Here is a 21622-nt window from a genome sequence, read left to right as displayed (position 1 = left end):
CCTCTAGTTAGATGCTGGTAAGTGCAGTTGCTAGAGTGCAGGGTTGTGGGCATTTTTAGTTTACTAAAATGTCCATTTGCACGAGCATGCCTGTTTGCATTCTCGCTAGTAGTGTACAAGCGCTCCATTTTTTACATCCTTGTCATACATACTAATTTTTGCCAAGCTGATTGTTTTAACTTGCATTTTCCTGATTGCCAGCAAGTTTAAATATTTTTTGAGAGAGAGGGAGAGTGTGTGGAGGAGGGGGGGAGACAATCCTAAGCAGGGTCCACGCAGCACAGAGCCTGACGTGGGGCTTGATCCCACGACCCTGGGATCATGATCTGAGCTGAAATCCAGAGTCGGACCCTTAACCAACTGAGTCACCCAGGTGCCCCAAATACTTTTTTTCAAATGCATATTGACCATTTCCCATATACACATACCTTGTGTTTAAAGTTAAACTAGGAATATTTACACAGAATACCATCCTCTGAAGTGGTGAACTTTAATACTGTATAAAAAAAAAATCCCAACTTGTTAATTCAAGTACATACGTTCTATGATTTTATGCATACATCCATATACATATATCAAGGTAAAAGTCCAATACAAAAAAATAGCTTTTCCTATGGCCAGTGTTCTACAGAATTCAGACTGCAAACTATTTTGTAGTCAAATGAGATTGCAACACACTAAGGCAGGACAAGGCAAAAGCAAATCAGGTCCACAGTATGTTACAGAATATCTTGCATAGCTTACTTGCTCTCACTTGATAATCGCATTTTAGGATTCTGAAGGATTTTTTTTTTCTCAATAAATGTATACAAGTTAGTGTACACTTTTTGTTCTATAGCAAACCAGCTCTCTCAGTACTACTTATGTTTTACTTGACAACCTAGAAGTAACAACAGCCTGAGCTTTGGGGCTCCGAACTGCTTTCACTGTCAGCCTTGATACGATGTACAAATATGTAGAGCATTTCAAATCCTCATCTGTATCTCAGGCGATTTTCCAGGGCTTCCATCCTCTGTGTCATTTCTTCTAGTAAATCTCAAATTAAGGAAGAGGAATCTGAATTGCCTGTTTTTATTTGCATTCAAATACAAACTTGATTTATCTACATAAAAATTTGTCCTGAAAAATAAAAATTTTTCCACTTCTGTTAAGTTTTTTTTTTTTAATTTTTTTAAAGTTCATTCATTTTTAGAGAGCGACAGAGCATGAGTGGGGGAGGGGCAAAGAGAGAGGGAGACACAGAATCTGAAGCAGGCTCCAGGCTCTGACAGCACAGAGCCCAACATGGGGCTCAAACCCATGGACCATGAGATCATGACCTGAGCCAATGTTGGATGCTTAACCAACTAAGCCCCCCAGGTGCCCCTCTGTTAAGAATTTTTAAACTCTGACTTGAGGGGCGCCTGGGTGGCGCAGTCGGTTAAGCGTCCGACTTCAGCCAGGTCATGATCTCGCAGTCCGTGAGTTCGAGCCCCGCGTCGGGCTCTGGGCTGATGGCTCAGAGCCTGGAGCCTGTTTCCGATTCTGTGTCTCCCTCTCTCTCTGCCCCTCCCCCATTCATGCTCTGTCTCTCTCTGTCCCAAAAATAATAAATAAACGTTGAAAAAAAAAAACAACTCTGACTTGAAGGTTTTCATTTAACACATGCTATCAACACTATAAATCTCTTTCAGGTTAAATGTTTCTTTAACATCAAAGCCAGAGAGTTCAGTTAAAATTCTTTTAGAAAAATGTTTAATTCTACTCACATCTGTGTGCTTGTAAAGTAGTTTGCCATAGCACACCTTTGGGAGCCAGAGTGATAATGTTGGGAATGTGAAGAGAAGGATGAGGCCTTAGTAAATAATGTCAGGAAAGAAAAGAGATTGGGGAGTTTTCACCCATGATGCCAGATACAGCGAAAAGGTACCAGCCTTGAAGTCTTAAGACCTATGCTCTTTTTTTTTTTTTAATCTAATGTTTATTTTTGAGAGAGAGAGAGAATGTGAACAGGGGAGGGGCAGAGAGAGAAGGAGACACAGAATCAGAAGCAGGCTCCAGGCTCTGAGCTATCAGCACAGAGCCCGATGTGGGGCTCAACTCAAGCACAGCGAGATCGTGACCTGAGCCGAAATGGACGCTTAACCGACTGTGCCACCCAGGGACCCCTATGCTCTTTTATATGTAACTTCCTTAGTCACTTCTGAAACACCCTCAGAAGTGGGGTGGGAAAAGGCAGAGGAGAGGGGCATTAGAACAAGCATTTGTCTTCACGTAAGCTCCTTAATCCCCTCCACCCATCCCCTTGGTGACAGAGTGAGAGCCTGGATTCATCACCCACGTTAACCACTGTCAGGTTGTTTTACTTGAGGGAGCATATTTCCAGCTTTCAGAAAGGGAATTGCTACATCTGTTCCTTATTATATCAACCCATTGGCACAGAGATAGTTCAGGATTCAACCATTTCCCTATAGGCTAATTGATGCATGTGGAGATAGACATCAGCCAGCTTTAGTAAGCTTACTGTAATTTGAAGTTCAGAGCAGCTGGCAGTATAAAAACACTGAATCCTCATTTCTCCATTATCTCAAAGCATTCCTTTTATTTGTAATAATTGGTTTAATGAATCATTGGACCCTGCTGTTCCCTTGATAGCATGTTTCATCTTAGGGTGCTGATATAAAAGATCTCTGCTGCCAAACAAACAAACAAAAAACCCTAGTCTTCTAGAAACTACACACTGACCAACTGTGGCTGCAGTATGGCTTGGGGCCAAAGGAAAGGTCTGGAGTTTAGATGGAGTTTGAAACCTCTTCAGTCCACATTCTTTGCCTGTACTTACAGTACCTTTGATGCACATCAGACCCAGTACATTTCCTTTTCCTCCCAGCAGAGAGGCAGTTAAATTTTCAGTCTGTTTTCTCTTTACTTTGCAGACTTTTACTTTCCTGGCAGACTGGCCTTCCTGCTAAACCCCTAGAACAGCAGATAGCAACTACGTGCTTGACCCTGGCCACGAAGCTTGGCTTGCCCTTGGCTCTCAAACACCTATCAGGTTGCTTAAGTAAAAAAGCCTTTCTGGGAGTTCACTACTCTTGACTTCATGGAAATAGCTTCATTTGATATACACCCACAAATAGTATTTGTGAAGTTTGGTAAGATTCTTTGCATTGCACATAGAAGCATAATACTAGAAAAGGATATAGCGTTGTGTTAACTTTCTCACTTCTTCATTTGCAAGGTTCTGGAACATTATTAGGTTTTCACATTTGCACTGATCGTGTTTTTCTTCCAAAGGACTTCCTGAGAAAGCACACGGAAAGTGTTCACTCACCTCTATAACCCACCAGGCTTCCCAGATGCATAATAATAGGACTGAATCAGCATACGGAAGAAACCAAAATGAAGGAACTGTTCAACTTTTTCCGCACAGCCAAATCCAGTAAATACCAGGAAAGGGCCGTGTACACTTCCAACACTGCCTTTCGTGTGGACTGCAGGGAAGGCTGCCCCAGTTTCTTTCAGTTAATTTTTTTTGAGTTCTCGTTTTACTTAAGCTGTTCTCTTATCCTCTATCCTGGTTCCTCCTCCCTCCTTACTTTTCCTCCTCTCAGCTGAGTTTGTTGGCAAGCTAAGAGGCTGGTATCACATTCCCTTCTAGTAATACTGTATTTGGAATTACCTGAAGATTTTGTTGAATGGAAAAGCTTTTGTGTGGACCGTGAAACACTGTCTTCTTCAAACAGATATCGGTGTTGCACTGCAAAATTAGAACAGGAAAGTAGGTCTCGGATATTTATGGTGACTGGCTCAGATTCTGTAAAGAGAAAGAAAACTGAAGTCAAACCTGCTTACCACGGTTGTGGTTCTAAGACAGCCATCAGCTGTCTCAGTAAGGTACTTGATGTTCCTAGCATGTAGTACACGGCTTTACTTTGGGGACATACTGTGGCAAAAGACTCAGCAGAGAGGCTATTACCAAATAGGGCTTAAAGTGGAGAGTAAATATTTCCTATCTGACCAAGGGAAAAAAGCCATAGTTAACGTAATTCAAATCTTACTCACTTTCACTCCTTTACAACTTTTGTCTGAGGGTGGAAGCATCCACCAAAGGTTCTAGAAACACTGCTTTTTAAAATTTACCTATTGGCTTTTTAGGATTTTACCTGTTGGCTGGTGGGCCTTCTTTGGCAGTTCCCCTGCTGGGGAGTCCTGACTTCCGTCGGAGTCTTCCAGAGCTGAGAGGAAAAAGATGACCAACAGGAGTGACAGCTGTCTGCATGCATGTGTGCTCTTTAGGAAACTGGTCCCAGACCAGCTCCTCACCTACCAGCTGTAACCCAGGGGGATTTTGGTTTTATTTGGTGACGCCAGTTTCAAGAAGCAATTGGTTCCCAGGGTAATCCAAGATCACTCTGGGGGTGTTCTCTAGTAAGAGAAACCTGGACCCCTCAAGTGCATCTTCCTTAAGAATGCCTCCAAAAATGTCATGTCTACAAGGTGGGTGGGGAAGAAACTTAAAGTTGTCCAAGGACTAAGCTCTAGTGGCAAAGGCTCCACTGAACATTCCAGTTTGAACTAAACAGCCTAGAGGTGAAATCAAATCTACTCGCATCAGAAATTGGAAAGGCCTGGGGTGCCTGAGTGGCTTAGTCGGTTAAGTGTCCGACTTTGGCTCAGATCATGAACTCATGGTTCATGGGTTCGAGCCCTGTGTCGGGCTCTGTGCTGACAGCTCAGAGCCTGGAGCCTGCTTCAGATTCTGTGTCTCCCTCTCTCTCTGCCCCTCCCCCACTCACACTCTGTCTTTCTCTCTCTCAAAAATAAATAAACATCTAAAAAATTTAAAAAAAAAAAGAAGAAATTTGAAAGGCCTTTCCTCCCTGGGTCCCCCTTCATCTCGTTGTTCTTTCCTTTAGAGGAGTGAAACACATGATTTCGCTTGGGATTTTACTGGTGACTGAACCTGGGACATAAGTAGGGGAGCTGGGCAGAGCTGCTATAGAGAAGCTTCCTGGCCCAGGAGTGCAGTGGAGATAAGCAGAGGGAGCTCTTGGACATAACGGAATCTACATTCTGTAAATAGGAGTGCTCCGTGCAGGAAGGCATTCTTTAAAAATTTGAAATATGAACCCCTTTCCACTCCATCATAGGCATATCCTGAAATTGCGCATCAGCTCTCTGATGTGTAGAATGGTTGTTTCGTAGTTAAATGATCATTTCTGTGGGGGTTTTCTGGGGATTAAGTATACTGGTGTGTCAAAAGATTTATCATACTGCTCAGCACGCAGCAAGCACTCATCAATTCTAGCTGTTCCTTTTGTCCTCTCTCTCTCCCGTTCCCCTTTTTGTGCTTAGTGTTTCCAGGCATTACTGGCCCTGAACACCAGGGAGGCACTTTTTTAAGCACTTTGAAGGAAGAGGTTGAGACTTTCTCATTCAGGGGTCCATGCCGTCCCGTGTGATGTGAGGACCTCTCCTATAGGTAAGCGATAGTACCTTCACATATGCCTTTCTTTAGTTTTTCACTTATCTCTCCCATCGTACTGAAGTCTTCGGCATAGAAGAGATGCTTGTCCGTGGGCTCAGAGGCAATCTCTTGTAGCTCTTCCTCAATAGCTTTTCCTACCCCGACAGCATACATAGTTATACCTAAGTTGCAGAGCAAATTAAGAACAAGGTAGTTAGAGCTGTGCTCCCGGGGTCTGGAAGTTGTCTGTACGGCACCCAGAGCCAGGTGGGGATTAAGTGGTGTGACTTGAGGGGTCCATGTCCCCCTCCCTTTGTTTCTCCACCATTTCTGTTTTGGCCCTACGGAAAACAATGAGGGGTTTCCAAGAGGGAGGAAGGTGAAACCTCTAGGGGAAGTTGGGAGCTAGACCACCAACCTGTTGCTCAGCTCAGGGCAAGGTCATTTAACAAACCTTCAGCTTCTGCCTGAATTAGCCTTAGGGATAGAGTAGAAAAGAGCACTATCTTATGGCTTACTAAATGGGAATCTCTTCGGGGAGAATTCTAAGAAACAGGTCAATTTATGACCTTCTAACCTAGATTCTACTTCTCCAAGGTACAGGACAGGATCCTTAAAGGAGGGGGTGGGAGGGCGGGGCAGGGGAAGCTGCTCTCCACTCACATCTCTTGGAAGGACAAAGCCTTATGAGGGGTGCTAAACTGAAAAGGGAAATCTGCAGACCAGTGGAAATCCCCAAAGTGTGAAAGAAAGAACAAACCCAACTACCAACCTTAGGTTTCAACAGAGACATGAAATTGCTCCAAAAGCTTTTCTAAACAACAGAAATCACTAGACTGCCTTCCTCCATAGGTGCTTCACTTGAAAGTAAAACATGGTAAGAACTTAAATTCTGCCTGATTTTCAACATTTTTTTAGCACTGATATCTTGCTCTGGCTAATTCATTAGGCTAGATTTTTTTTTTTAATTTTAAATACACATAAAAATGGCTCTTTAAGCCAAGGGGAAAGAGTTATGTCTTGTTCTAAGTCTGTATAAGGTCAATAGGCGAGTTCAACATATTTGTCCAGGAGCCCAGTGACCTGATCAAACTCCCTAAAAAGGAGAACTACTATTTTAAGATTATATTAGCTATGCATAGGAATAATTAAAGTCATCAGAGGATGTCATTTCAGGTAAATCTTGTTGGTTAAAAAGTTTTTTTAATGTTTATTTTTGAGAGAGAGAGACATAGCGTGATCTGGGGAGGGGCAGAGAGAAAGGGAGACGCAGAATCTGAAGCAGGCTCCAGGCTCTGAGCTGTCAGCACCGAGCCCGATGCGGGGCTCGAACCCACGAACCATGAAATCAGGACCTGAGATGAAGTCTGGTGCTTAACTGACTGAGCCACCTAGGCGCCCCATATCTTGTTGATTTTAGAACCAAATTTCACCTACCACTTACCTGTCTTTGGGTGATTTGTGGAAATTTAAGTAGGGGAAAGAGTAAGGTAGATGGGTCTTAATGGGACAAATAAGAGGGCTAACCACTGTCTTTGGAAACAAGATGCTTCCCCGTGTGCGCTTTAAAAATGCAGGGGTAGAGGTGGGGCACCTGGTCGTGCAGCAGATTCAGCATCCAACTCTTGATCTCAGCTGGCGTCAGGATCTCACAGTTCATGAGTTCGAGCCCCACATCAGGCTCTGCGCTGTTTGGGATTTTGTCTCTCCTTTCTCTGCCCCTTCCCCCACTTGTTCTCTCTCTCAAAATAAAGAAATAAACTTAAAAAATGCAGGCTAGTGGGGTTCATGGGTTTGACATGAGCTCTAGCAAGCTAGTCTGGAAGCAGAGGAACTGAGTATGAGCAGCCAGTTTCACAGTCCACTCAGATGATTTAGAACAGGACACTTTTTGTGGCTACTATTCTATTGGGCTAGAGGAAAAGGAGTCAATGTTCTATTCTCGGACAATAGAAAGAGGAGGTACAATACCAATAAAATGGCCTCCTTCACAAAGCGTCGTTGAATGTCAGTGTGAGCCAGCCTTTCTGTGGGGAGGAATGGAGTTCACTAACGGGATTGCTAGTACTTTCTCTCCTTGTTCATGGACTCAGATTAGTCACACACGTCCTATGTGCCGTGCCTGGTCAGGGAATGGCTCCGTAAAGTCTTAGGCGAAGGCCTGGTCTGCACACCCTTTCCCCCCTTATAGGACTTGTTAAAGCAATGTACCCTCAACAAGTTCTTAAAGAAAGTGGCTTTCAAGCAAACTGCTGCAAAGTCTCAAGTTTCCTCATCTCCCCGAGGAATCCAGTCACTTCACCTTACGCTACCTCTCCCGACCATCCTAGCTTTCGGGTTTCCTTTTCGGAAGGCTGTACTCCTCTGCCATACTTCACATCTCTGCACAACTCACGTGAGCTCAAGCCCCCGTCTCCCCCACCTTAGGCACTGTGCTTGTACGGCTGTGCTTGCCTGAATAAGAGCCTAGAGTGGTAATCTCTTCCAACATTTTGATTTTCTCAGAAGCTAACTTTTGCCTCCTACAAACACAAGAGTGTTCGCTATCAGAAGGCTATTGTGCTTTCAGAGTTCACCTGAAGCACTGGTTTAAAAAAAAAAAAAAAAGTATCAGCAAAAGTTCCTCCCACCAGGAATCTATTTTTACCGAACTCTTGAGGTGATTCTAAAGCCACCAGACCAGTGTTTGGAAACGGTCATATATCTATCTGCGGTTAAACAGCACGTGCAGACTCGCTTCTCTCCCCTGGAGGTCACACACTGGGAAATCGCAGTTGGTGACTACTCAGGCGTGTTTGGTGTCTAGACTAACAGCACAGCCCGCAAGACGCCCGCCTCCCAAGTCCTGGACGCCCGCGGGCTCCCTTTACAGCCTCTAGGTGGCAGTGCAGCACAGGTGAATGAGCACTTGCCACGAAGCCTCTCCCAGTGCTCAGAGGCTCTCACTCCTGTCACCCACCACCCTTTGACCACCCGGTGAGTTTAAGAAACCCGAACCTGAAGTGATGTAAGCCACACCTCCATCCCTTATTACCGTTGGCCTGGGCTTTACTGGCCCATTCCGAGACGTCATCCTGAGCCCGTCCATCTGTGAACACGATGGCCACTCTGGGCACCCGTGCGGAGAGAGGTCTGGCCCCTTCTACTTGGGTAAAACTTCTCTCAAACATGTGTTTCAGGGCCAGCCCGGTCATAGAGCCCTTGCCCATGTATTTTATGTGGGCCACGGCTTTCTTCATGTCTTTGGCCGAGCTGAAGTTTCTCAGGGTAAACTCTGTGCGGACCTGCGTGGAATACTGGAGCAGTCCCACGCGAGCAGCTTTGGGGGAAATCGCCAAGGAATCTATAATGCCAGTGACAAACTGCTTCACAATCTCAAAATTCTCTTCTCCGAGGCTCTTGGATCCATCGATCACGAAGACCAGGTCAACTGGGCCTTCAGTGCATCCTGCAGGAAGGAGAGGAAAGGCGAGGTAGTTAAAGGGTCACATAGAAGAAAACTACGCTGCAGTTGGAGGCTGAGCCACTTTGGAGAACTACCTTTGTTCTTCAGATAACACACGGGGCAGGCGGAAGGTGTGGGAGTCAGGAGCCACGATAATTTTCACATTTGCCTTCCCATGTGGCTTGTTAAATTGATAAAAAGAGTGTTTTTCGTAAGCAAAATCACACAACAGAGGCACAAATCGTCAGGGGAATCAGGTCCACACCGTACTCTGGGTCACTGACAGCCAAGTCTGGCAGGGACTGTGTCTAGAGTACTGTAGGGCCTGACAGCTTCCAAAAGATTCCTATAACTTCCCTCCAGGAGGGTGACATCACCCCAGTGCTGGCATTCTGACAGACGGCAGAGAAGGAAATCCTTAAATTCAGCTCAGCCATCATCTCTTCCAGGGAGTTCTCCCTAGGAACCCAGCTTGTATTACTCTCTCTCTGTGTACTCGTAATAATGGCTAATGTATTCAACGAAAATTGGCTTCTTGAGCACCTGCTTCACGCAAGGCAGCAGGCAGGATTGCAAGAGGAACCAAGGCAAAATCCCCCACATGAAAGTGCTTAGAGTCCAGGGTGGTTGGTACAGTCCACACGGCACACTAGCTACCTGAGGATGTGTCGATCTCTCTGGTCTGCAAGTTCCTCCTCTGGTCTCACTTCTGTACCCCCACACCTGGCACGCAGCAGTTGTTCAATAAATGCTTGTTGGCAGATTAAATGAAAGAGGTGGTGCCCATTGGGGAGCACACCTATAAGTAGCCTCCTGACCTATTCAAGCTGAAAAATGAATCATCACTGTGAATTCTTGATCTATATGGAAGCTATTCAGGCAACTCAGATGGTTGGCAGGAAAGCTCTACGTGACTACTTAAGCAATCTGGCCGTGGACAGACTTTGTTATTTAGGGCTGCATAAAACAAATTTACAGATCCTGAATGAATGATCTCATTTCAAACGGTCTACAGTATGTGATATAACATTCTCTTTTATATATCAAGCAGTTGTCTAATATTTGAAAGTAGAGCACAACAATAGAAACAATATAAACACGGACACACAAAAGCAAAATTATTTCTGGGCATGGGCCCAAATAATATGCAGTGGGGGGGGGGGGGCGCGCGCGTGTGCGTGTTGGGGGATTGACTTCTCCTTTCCCATTAAGTTCTTGTCCCTATTATTTAACTTATTGATTGCTTATTAGTAAAAGAAGAAAGGTCAGTTCAGAGCTTCATTTACATTCATAGCCTATTCTTGAATCGAAAGGAAGGAAGAAAAAAAGAAAGAAAAGAAAGGAAGGAAAGGAAAGGGAAGGAAGAAAGGAAGAAGGAAGGAAGGAAGGAAGGAAGGAAGGAAGGAAGGAAGGAAGGAAGGAAGGAAGAAAGACTCTCAGGAGGTATGCACAGGGCTCTCTAGCAGACTGCAAAAAGACTGGAATAATTTTCCAGCAGTAGGTCTGTTTTCTCCCCTCCCCCACACACTCTTCTTAACGGAACAAAATCAGTACCTGCAGCCTCCATGCACAGAGGCACAGAAGGCTTCTCCAGGAAATAAGAACACTAGGTAGAGTGGAAGAGCACAAGGCAAGAAGTGCTAGAGTTTTGCTTTCAGACCTGGGAAGAATGATAGCTCCCTTGCTGGCTACTCGTTTGCAGGACGGTCACTCCAACTGCAGCTGAGCATTTTCTTTTGGTAGTTAAGTCAAGGAGACCGCAATGGAGCTGTGATTTGCTTTCAGAACATAATTTTCACAGAGTTCCAGAATTTCAGGGTTGGACAAGACCGTTAAAGTCACTCGTGCAGCCCTCCTGTTGCTTGCATCTTTACAATATCCCTACCCAGCAGCCAGTTCAGCCCGGACCTGAACACCTTTCCTGATGGAGAAGTCATCACTTCACCATTGAAGCCCCATCTCTGGACATCTCTGCGGTTGATGATTACAAGAGCTGCCACTTGTCAAGCAATTAGTATGTGCCAGCACCGGGCTAAGAACCTTCGAATACCTGATCTCATTGATCTCTCCTGACATTTCTGTGAGGTATTATCCTCATATTATAGCTGAAGAAACGGAGACTCAGAGAAGTTAAATAATTTGTCCAAGGTCACCCGAGTACTAAGAATAGGGTCAAAGTCCAGGTCTGCCTGACTCAAAGCTCATGATCTTAACTAATTAATCACACGGCTTCCCTGAAAGTGTCTCTGTCCTGCTTCTGGGCTGTAGTTTCTCTTCACTGTTCTTTCTTTCCCTGGGGGTATGTTATAGATCATGAATGAAGTCACTGTCACTTTGGCATTTGAACGGTACCTTAGGTCTTTTTCTATAAAGATCCCGTTTCTTCGTTCATTTTTCACTTGACATCATACTGAATGAACATTGTCACTGTGATGGTTTCTAAATCTTGCTTGTCACTATCCTTTTTCTTTAAATATGTTTTCCTAAAAAATAATACATATACTGGAACTGAATTCAAACATTACAAAAGGGTATATGTATATGTATATGTATATGTATATGTATATGTATATATGTATGTGTGTGTATATCTATATCTCTCTATATTTACATAATACAAATAGAAGTGGAATTGCCTTTAAAATATTGCCAGAGGCCCCTGGGGGGCTCAGTCAGTTAAGTGTCCGACTCTTGGTTTCAGCTCAGGTCATGATCTCACAGCTTTGTGGGCTCTGAACTAACAGTGTGGAGCCTTCTTGGGAGTCTCTCTCTCCCTCTCTCTCTGGCCCTCCCCAACTTGTACTGTCTAACTTTAAATTAAAATAAAATATTGCCCAACTGCCCTCCTAAATGTTGGTACCAATTCAGACACCCAGTTGATAACTTTATGACTGCCTATTACACTAGACCTTTGTCAACATAAGGACTCATCAACCTTTCTGATCTCTGTAATAGGTAAGAAAAAAAAAGGTATCACAGCTTTAATCTATCACTATACATCAGCTCTTTTTTAAAAATGGTTTTTATGTTTTATGTTGTGTTTAGAAAGGTCTTCTCTATTCTGAGATTATAAAATAATTTTAAGGTTTTTTTTCTGCTACCTTGGAGGGGTTTTTTTGTTTTTGTTTTATTGGTTTTTTGTTTGTTTGTTTTTTAATGTTTAAACTTTGCTCTATCTCTCTCTTCCTAAAATGCAATGCCCAGAACTGAATGTCATTCCCTGGCACAGAGCAGAAGACAAGTCTTACCTCTTTGTTTCCAGATATTCTTATTCACCCTAAGATTACTCTAGCCTTTTGGCTGATAGTGAACTTGCTGTCAACTAAAACCAAAAGTTTTTCCACAGGTGCTTTAGTTAAGCTCCATTATGAGACAAGCAGAGAGGTGAGGGATTTGTTTCCTGAAAATACTCCAAAGAGCAATTGCTCCCAAACCAAATTAAAGCAGAAATCCAAGTTCAGATCACTTACTCTTGCACCGTCTTCCATCCTCAGCTAGAACAAATCCCTCTGAGCATTTGCAGATGTAGGAATTGCCACGATTAACACAAATGTGTTCACAGCCGTGGTAGGTCGATTTGCAGATATCCTTCCCTGAGGGAAATGCAGAGAGTTGAGAAACCCCATCCATGCAGGAATGAGCCGGACTGAATGGTCAAGTCAGGACAGACCACAGAAGGAATCCATTTTTAAAAAACCCATCCTTATTATAAAGGAGAATTAAGCCTTTTTTATTAAGATTTTTTTTTAGTGTTTATTATTTATTTTTGAGAGAGACAGAGAGAGAGCACGAGCAGGGGAGGGGCAGAGAGAGGGGGAGACACAGAATCCAGAGCAGGCTCCAGGCCCTGAGCTGTCAGCACAGAGCCCGACGTGGGGCTCGAACCCACGAGCTGTGAGATCATGACCTGAGCCGAAGTCGGACGCTTAACCGACTGAGCCACCCAGGCATTCCTAGACCTTTTTCGTTTTAATACTCGGGACAGGGAGTGGAAAGGGAGGAGTTTCCTCTCAGAAAGCCCCAGCCCCCACAAGCCTGAATGGTAAGATGGGTGAGCGGGTGTCCTGTGTTTCTTATTAATTTTTGGAATCATATGAAGTTGCTTTGGGTTTTGATTTTCCCAAGCTGCTGATTTTTCCCCGTAGATATCCCAAACACCCCAGCCTTAATTAATGAGCATTTCTAATGTGTGAGGTACTTTAAACATTTCAGAGTAGTCACACCCTTCAAGCTCCACAACGTCCTGTGAGGAGAGGAAAGCAGGCACAATTAGAGCTGTGTATACATGAAGAAACTCAGAAAATGTCGTGGAGTTGCCCGAGGTCAACAGGGCAAGTTGAGAGCACGGCTGAGACGGCTGTCCCCTGTGCACTCCTCCCCCATCACATGAAAGCCTGTGGCTCTTTTCTGTCGTTAGCTCCCTAGAAAGAAAGCTTCCGGTAGAACGGGGTTAATCACTCCAGATCCCCCCAGAAGTGGGAATGGGGGTGTCTGACCTAGTGACCAAATTCCAAGAAGTAGGCGTCGTGCCTGGTGTACAAGTGTATAACCGCTCAACTTAGCAAAAAACACGCTGCAGGAACAAATGGTGTCCGTGTGGACGCCTGCGTTTACAGAAATAAAATCATGAGCCGACAGTTCGGGCAGACACAAGGAGCACAGCCGTGGACGTGGTCCCCACAGTGCAGAGTGAAGGCAAGACAGGAGGGCGCAGGGAGGCCTGCAGACTTCCGCCAGGGTCCCAGGGGCATCCCTGGACTCAGCCGTTCCAACAGAACTCTTGCTAAAGGTAGAAGCCCCTCTTCCCAGTGGAGGAATGAGGAACGTGGGTTCCACTCAACCCGGCTTTGCTGACATGTGGGACGCCCCCAGTGGTCTCAAGGGAGTCTGGGAGGAGATTCCCCCGAATCAACTTCAAAAGCAAATGCACTGATTTTGTCTTAACTAAAACAGAGCCATCCTGCCCACTGGAGCAGAGTGTCATAAAAGCAAGACGGCTTCAAAAGTCCCCCAAATAGGGATTAGCAGCTCAGAATCTCACAGTGGAGAAAGATCCCTGCCCTGTGCTCTCCTAGTGCCCACTCCACTGGGTGCATCTGTCTCCATCTGTCTCTCTCTGGATGCTGTGATGGTTCATTTTATTTGTCACCTTGTCTAGGCTATGGTGCCCAGCTATTTGGTCGAACACCAGTCTAGATGTTGCTGTGAAGGTATTTTTTAGATGAGATTAACATGTCAATCATTAGACTTTGAGTAAAGCACAATACGGTCCATAGAGCTGGCCTCATGCAACCATTTGGAGGCTTTAAAAGACAGAAAACTGGGGGAGCCTGGGTGACTCAGTCGGTTAAGCATCCAACTCTTGGTTTCAGCTCAGGTCATGATCTCATGGTTCGTGAGTTTGAGCCCCGCATCAGGCTTTGTGTTGACAGCATGGAGCCTACTTGGGAATCTCTCTCTCAATCTCTCTCTCTCTCTCTCTCTCTCTCTCTCTCTCTCTCTCTCTTGCCCCTCCCCAGCTCTCTCACACACTCTCTCTCTCTCAAAATAAATAGTTTTTAACAAAAAAGAGAGAGAGAAAGAATACTGAATCCCTGTCACCTGTACCCCAAGGAAGAAGGAATTCTGCTTCCAGACTGCCTTTGGATAAAAGCTGCAACATCAGTTCTTCCTAGGTCTCCAGTCTGCTACCCTGCCCTGATATCAGATTTTCTCTCTCTCTCCATCTGCCTCTATCTCTGTAAATATGCGTACGTGCGCACACACACACACACACACACACACACACACATCCTATTGGTTCTGTTTCTTTGGGGAAGCCCTAATACACCTTCTAAGTAAACTCTCACAACCTGTACCGAGTGACCTACAGAAGAAAATGATAGAGGAAAATGGATAAATAAAACCCACAGAGGGGCGCCTGGGTGGCTCAGTCGGTTGAGCGTCTGACTTCAGCCAGGTCACGATCTCGCCGTCCGTGAGTTCAAGCCCCACGTCAGGCTCTGTGCTGACAGCTCAGAGCCTGGAGCCTGCTTCGGATTCTGTGTCTCCCTCTCTCTCTGCCCCTCCCCCGCTCATGCTCTGTCTCTCTCTGTACCTCAAAAATGAATAAACATTAAAAAAATATCTAAAACCCACAGAAAATCCCTTAGTCCCTCTCTCACCCTCTACCCTTACTTATAAGGTCTTCCAAGAAGAAAAAGCACTGTAATTATCCTTGGATCCTCATAGTGATTGCTGGCAGAGATTCTAACTGTCCAATGATTAGCCAGGCTCTGTGGGAGGCTCTGGGCATCCACATAATGGTTGTGGAAGGGCCAGCAACTGGGAGAAAACAGACAGAAGCCAAGAGCCTGACAGCTCAGGACCTTGACCGAAAAATTCCTGAAGAATTAAGGCTGCTCCCTAACAAACACTTTCAGAGTACCCAAGGCAGGAACTTGTCATTGTAACATTGATTATAAAGGAAGATTTAAGTATTAAATGAAGCTATGTAACTGTCCAAGTCCCACAGATGGAAAAGTTCATCTCTACCTTGAGGCCACTTACTTCTGCAGCGTTTCCCGTCCTCGGCAAGCCGGAACCCCTCCCGGCACTTGCAGATGTACGACTCATCACTGTTCACGCAAATGTGCTCGCAGCCATGGTCTACGGCTTGGCAGACATCTTTCCCTGGGGACAGCACAGCAAGTTACAACAATTTCGCCAACAGAAATTTCCCCCAGGCTTCACCTTGGAGGATCCATCCACCTCGGCCACCACATACCCCGGGGCTCCTTGAGCTCAGTGGTCCATGGGAGGAAAATAAAATTAAGGATGAAGTTCAGTGGCTCTAATTTAGCTTCTTCAAACTTCCTCAGTATCACCCCCCCCACCCCCCCACTCACCAGCACCTACTTCGGTGTCTCATTAAATTCATTCAATCATCAGCTTTCTGCAGATGCAGTTTCTGATATCAAAAGGAAACACCTTTGGTATGTCATGATTACTTAGAAGATTAAACCTCAATTTAGATTAGTGGCATTGAAATCTAATTTTGGCTTTGTCCCTGACACATGACTTTAGAGAATCACTTAACCTCTTGGAGCCTTATGTTTCCTGTAATAATTCCAGTTACCTACGTTTTCTTCAAATCTATCAACACGAGTTGCTCTTTGTAAAGTGCTTTGAGAAGCTTGTGGAGAAAATGACCGATAGGAATGAAAATCATTTGCTCAGAGTTACACGCTCCCCTTTGGGTTAAACAGAGGCATATCATGGCCCCTCGAAGAGACTTGGCTTTCTGGGATGTAAGAATAGACTCATCATAAGGTAGTCTCTGTGAGAGATTCGTGCTACCAGCAATAACAATATTATTAAAGATGAACAGGGGCACGTGGGTGGCTCAGTCAGGCGTCCAACTCTTGATTTTGGCTCAGGTCAGGATCTCACAGTTCATGAGTCTGAGCCCTTCATCCAGCTCTGTGTTAACAGCGTGGAGTCCATTTGGGATTCTCTGTCTGTCCCTCTGTCTCTCCCTCAAAAATAAATACATAAACTTAAAAAAAAAAGAAGATAAGCAAAGAGAAGCTCAGAGAAGTTAAGCAACTTGTCCAGCTAATAAATGATCTTGGGATTTCTCGGATTTCAGACCGTCTTCCTATTAGAGCATAACCACTAAATCACTGCTTCTTGCCACAGGGTATAAATAAGCAACTTCACTTGTAGCTCCAGCATTGACTTTTTTCATTCGTCCATGTGTTTGTTTGTTTTCTTTCAACGGACTTCATTTTTTAGAACAGTTTTAGATTTAGAGAACCTGGGAAGATAGCCCAGAGAGTTCCTACAGACTCCATATCCAGTCCCACCAGTGTGGGCATCTTACATTAGTGTGATACATTTGTTACAATAAACAGACCAATACTGATACATGAATACCAACTAAAGTCCCTGGTTGGCTTACATTTCCTTAGTTTTTACCTTTTTTTCTGATTCCATCCAGGGCCCCACATTACATTTAGTAGTCGTGTGGCATTGGCTCCGGGGGATAACTGATTTAAACAGAGATCAGGAAGGCGGAATTCATGCAGAGAACAGACACAGGAACGTGAGGCAACTCCAGCAGAAACTTACTTTTGCAGGTTTTCCCATCTTCCCGGAGTATATAGCCTTCAAAGCACTGGCACACAAAAGAGTCTCCCCTGCTCACACACGAATGTTCACAACCATGGTCGCCCAGAGCACAGGGGTCCAATTCTGAGAATCCAGTTGGAATAAGAAAAACAGAAGAAGGAAATGATTCATACATACATCAGTGACTTATTCAATCTTAAAAGACATTTTAGACACCTTAAATTAAAGCAGTGTCTTATCCCACAATGCATGTTTCAAAACAGAAAACGTGTCTACGAACAAAAATTGTTCATATATAGTGAATAAGACAAAATCGTCTCCATAGGAAAAATGAACAAAAGACACGAAATACCATTCATAACAGGAGAGATATAAATGGCTTATAAATACTAGGAAATAAGTTAAACTTCACTGGCTACCATATATGACTGTAACATGAACTTATCTACACATCTACTCATGTATGCACGTATGTGTCACCCTTGTCCATTCAGTCATCAACTACTTCCCGAGCCCCTACTCCCAGTCAGGCACCCTCCTAGGCTCTGGGGATTTAACAAAAGGAATAAAACAAAGTTTCTGCTGTTGAGAAGCTTATATTGGACAGCAGGCGTGGGAAGGGAAGGGGGGAGACAGATAGACAAGTCTATGTATCCGATGGGCAAAGCACCACGGAGAAAAGCAGGATAAGGGAGTGAGAACGTGCCCGGGCTGGACGTCCCGCTGCAGTCAGATACAGTGACACTCAGCAGAGCCCTGGTGAGACCAGTGAGTGTGTGGTACCTGGAGAGAACCGCACCCTCAGCAAAGAACAGCATTTGCCAACTGCAGAGGTAGGAGTGTGTGTGGCATGTTTTAAGAAAGGCAAAGAGACTAGCGCGACCCCAGCAATGCAAGCCTGGCAGGCGACAAGGCCAGCGAGGCCAGAAGTGGCAGACCATGCGGGATTCGCAGGCAGCAGGGGGATCTGAGTGAGAAAGGGGCACTGGCGGATTTTAAGCAGTGCAGGGACACGAGTGGCTTTGTTATAAAGGAGCCGGGGCACTTGGGTGGCTCAGTCGGTGAAGCGCCCGACTTCAGCTCGGGTCATGATCTCGTGGTCTGTGAGTTCGAGCACTGCATTGGGCTCTGTGCTGACAGCTCGGAGCCTGGAGCCCTCTTCGGATTCTGTGTTTCCCTCTCTCTCTGCCCCTCCCCCACTTGCGCTCTGTCTCCCTCTGTCTCAAAAATAAATACACATTAAAAAAAATTTAAAAAAAAAAAAAAAGGAGCCCTCGGCACGGGCGAAGATGGAGGACGGAAAGCTGAAAGAAACCTCCCACAATATGCCTGGTGGCCCTGACCAGGATGGTGGCACGTGGTCAGACTGTTGGCTGATGACTGAAGGTAGAGCCCACACGCTTTGCTGATGGGATGATATGAAGGGACCACCTTCATATGGATGTGACGGAAGAGTCACGGATCACTGAGCTTGTGGGACACAGCAGAACGAATGGCTTTGCCGTCCACAGGGCTGGCGTGGCTTCTGTTAGTGCATCTGTGCAAACCAAGCTGACGTTGGAGAAGTCTGACACTGAGGACATGTGGGAAGTGACTTTTTATAAGAACGACACCCAGTTCCGAGAGTCGACGCCAATCATTTCAGATGGAGAAGAATTTTACAATGGAGAGGCACTGACGTGGTTAAATAAAGGCTCTGAAGTACATAATCACTGCTATAATCAGTCACGGACCACACATTTATTTCTAAGCCATTTTTGCAGTATTTCTTTTTCGGAGGGGAGTCCTGAGAAGCACCCTGTGGGGTAGTGAAGGCAGCTGTTGTTATTCTCACTTACCAGCTGGGAACCGAAGTTTGGGAAGGTTAATGGCTTGCCAAGGTCAATTGCTACTAAGTGATACCGCCAAGACTCAAAATGTAATCTTCTGACAATAAATTGCACGTTTTCCCCTACGACACTGCATTGCTGTCTCCTAAAGTGAGCTTTCAAACATGGAGGGAAATTTGCCTGTGTCTTCCTTTGGGCGTTAGTGCTGCCAGAACCTTTGACCGATGGGAAAATGTTGCAGTAACTAAAATGATAACTGCAGAAGAGAGTCGAAGCAGAGCCGGGCTGTCCCGTTTGCTCTGAAAATGACTTACTTCTCTGAGCACAATCTAGACTCTTGATTAACGCAGAACACTCCCCGATGGCTTGGGGTAGTTCCTCACATAGTGTTGAGTGGAAATATAATTGAGTGATCCATAATACAGACAGCTGGCTGGCTGTGGAGGTGAGCATTTTTTTCCACCGTAAATTTATATCAAGAATACTCCATCTTCCAACATAATAAAATAGCTATAACTCTTTCAGTCCAGCCTTGTCAAGCCATAATCCAGACAAATACTCACCCCCTCAACCCACCACACCTCTTCTTTCTGCAGCTTCCCCCCGCATGCCCTGTCCTGTCCTCTCAGCTTCATATCAGGCTGCCATTGAGAAGAGTGGCTGAGTCTTCCCACATACCGCCTGAGCCATGGTGGTCCGCACCTGCCCCCGGCAGACGGGAGCTGCTTTCCTTTATCAGGAGCCTGCTGAGCCCAAAGCCACTGTCTACGTCACCCTTGGCTGTAGACCATCACAGGAGCTCCCGGCCCAGCTTCTGAGTTCTCCTGGGTATTCCTATTAGCAGCTGTTTGAAACCTTATTGGGTGCATGCTTTTAAAGCATGTGCAGAGTTTGGGTTTTTAACCTTTTCCCTCCTTGCCCCTTCGGAGCATCCGATCAGTTAAGCGTAGAGCAGTGGTGAGTTCTCCATCTCACACGAGCATCAGAATCACCGGCAGAGATTTTTTTAAAGGCAAAACAGACACACGATTCAGAATGCAAATGTATTAAAGGGCATACTTCCCCTAAGGAGGGGTGTCTGGCAATATCTGTCAAAGTTACAAAATGTACCTCTGACCTAGCAACTTTGCTTCTGGAATTCTCTCCTGCAGATACCCTTGTACCATATGAAGGGATATACTTTCAAGTTGTTTCAGGCGGCACTGTTTGTAATAATGACAAGGGGGAAGCAACCCAAGCACCCAGCAATATGGGACTAGCTGAGTAAATGTTCAGTAAGCAGCCGCAAAAAGAATGAGAACGTTCTCTATGTAATGGTATGAAATGTCCAATATATCGTTGAGTGAAGAAAAAAAAGTCATACAATGGGGTATATACAGTATACCATTTTTTGTGTGTGTAAGAAAAGGGAGGAAATAATATATTGGCTTTTACTCACATAAAGAAACATCTTCATAAAGAACAAACGAATGAAAATGGTGTATTAGCTATCTGTCGCTATGGAACAAGTTACCCAAAACCTAGCAGCTTAAAATAAATAACATTTCTTATCTCACATAGTTTCTGGGGGTCTAGAATCTAGGAGCGGCTTATCGGGGCAGTTCTGACTCAGGGCCTCTCATGAGCCTGCAGACAAGCTGTTGGCTGGGGCTGCAGTGATCTCAAGGCTCTAGTGAAGCTATAGGACGTGCTTCTGAGCACACTCACGTCTTTATTGGCAGGATTAGGTTTCTCACTGGCTATTAGCTGGAGGCTTCAGTTCCTCAGCACGTGGACCTCTCCATGGGGCAGCTTACAACAAGGCTTCCCCCAAACTGAATGATCCAATAAACGAGAGAACACTCACTATAGCAGCCACAGTGTCTTTTATAACTTAATTTGAGAAGTGACAAGCCATCATTCTTTCCATATGCTATTGGGCACACAGACCAACAGTGAAGGAGGGGACTACACAAGTGTGTGAATCCCAGGAGATGGGGATCTCCGGCTGCCATCTTGGAGGCTGGCTACCACCACGTATGGATAGGAACTGGAGGTAGGGAATGGGATGGAAAGGCAAGAGGGGGAGCAAACCTTCTTAGTGTATGTCTTTTTGTATTGTTTTGGCTTTTCAACCATGTAAACCACTGATCTATTCTAAAAATAAGTTAAAATTTAAATAAAAATTCTTATGGGAAACAAAGCGTTTACAATGAAGAGCATGCCTTTCTCTCACCTTTGATAGTCTACATCATTACTTTTTTAAAAAAATTCTTGGGGCGGGAGTGGGGGGACACCCGGGTGGCTCAGCAGGTTAAGCGTCCTACTTTAGCTCAGGTCATGATCTCACGGTTTGTGAGTTCAAGCCCTGCATTGGGCTCTGTGTTGACAGCAAGGAGCCTGGAGCCTGTCTCAGATTCTGTGTTTCCCTCTCTCTCTACCCGTCCACTGCTCATGCTCTCTGTCTCTGTCTCAAAAATAAATATTTAAAAATAAAAAAATAAAAAATAAATTACAAAAAATTTTTTGAGAGAGAGAGTGTAAGTGGGGGAGAGGGGCAGGAGGTGGTGGGGAAAGGGAGAGAGAGAGAGAGAGAGAGAGAGAGAGAGAGACAGAGAGAGAGAGAGAATTCTAAGCAGGCTCCACACTCTGTGGAGCCTAATGTGGGGCTCGATCCCACCACCCTGGGATCATGACCTGAACCAAAATCAAGAGCCGGATGCTCACTCAGGTGCCCCTACCTCATTACTTTTAAAGCACATACCATAATTCATTTAATCAATGTTTTATTGGATGGGCATTTAGGTG

The 21622-nt window shown here is 45.0% G+C and overlaps 1 protein-coding gene across 7 annotated transcripts in view; it reads right to left on the bottom strand.

Moving 5' to 3' along the window:
• Nucleotides 1-476: 476 nt before the first annotated feature.
• MATN2 (matrilin 2) overlaps nucleotides 477-21622 on the bottom strand; it is a 136295-nt gene continuing 115149 nt past the window's right edge. Inside the window, exons 11-19 of one of the 7 annotated variants that reach the window (XM_045050201.1) lie at nucleotides 17007-17138; nucleotides 15429-15566; nucleotides 12365-12487; nucleotides 8484-8897; nucleotides 5479-5631; nucleotides 4146-4217; nucleotides 3662-3739; nucleotides 3184-3282; nucleotides 477-1029 (exon numbers count right to left, since the gene is read on the bottom strand). In XM_045050201.1, the coding sequence (XP_044906136.1) occupies nucleotides 974-1029; nucleotides 3184-3282; nucleotides 3662-3739; nucleotides 4146-4217; nucleotides 5479-5631; nucleotides 8484-8897; nucleotides 12365-12487; nucleotides 15429-15566; nucleotides 17007-17138 (1265 nt within the window). In that variant the 3' untranslated portion in view covers nucleotides 477-973. Of the gene's footprint in view, nucleotides 1030-3183; nucleotides 3283-3661; nucleotides 3797-4145; nucleotides 4218-5478; nucleotides 5632-8483; nucleotides 8898-12364; nucleotides 12488-15428; nucleotides 15567-17006; nucleotides 17139-21622 lie in introns of all 7 variants that reach the window. The other 6 variants (XM_045050199.1, XM_023248122.2, XM_045050200.1 and 3 more) reach the window with 6 other exon arrangements.

Source organism: Felis catus, chromosome F2 (genome assembly GCF_018350175.1).
Source record: "Felis catus isolate Fca126 chromosome F2, F.catus_Fca126_mat1.0, whole genome shotgun sequence".
NCBI classification, from domain to species: domain Eukaryota; kingdom Metazoa; phylum Chordata; class Mammalia; order Carnivora; family Felidae; genus Felis; species Felis catus.
Note: the sequence above shows the minus strand (reverse complement) of the source record. Positions and strands in the feature narration are given on the sequence as shown.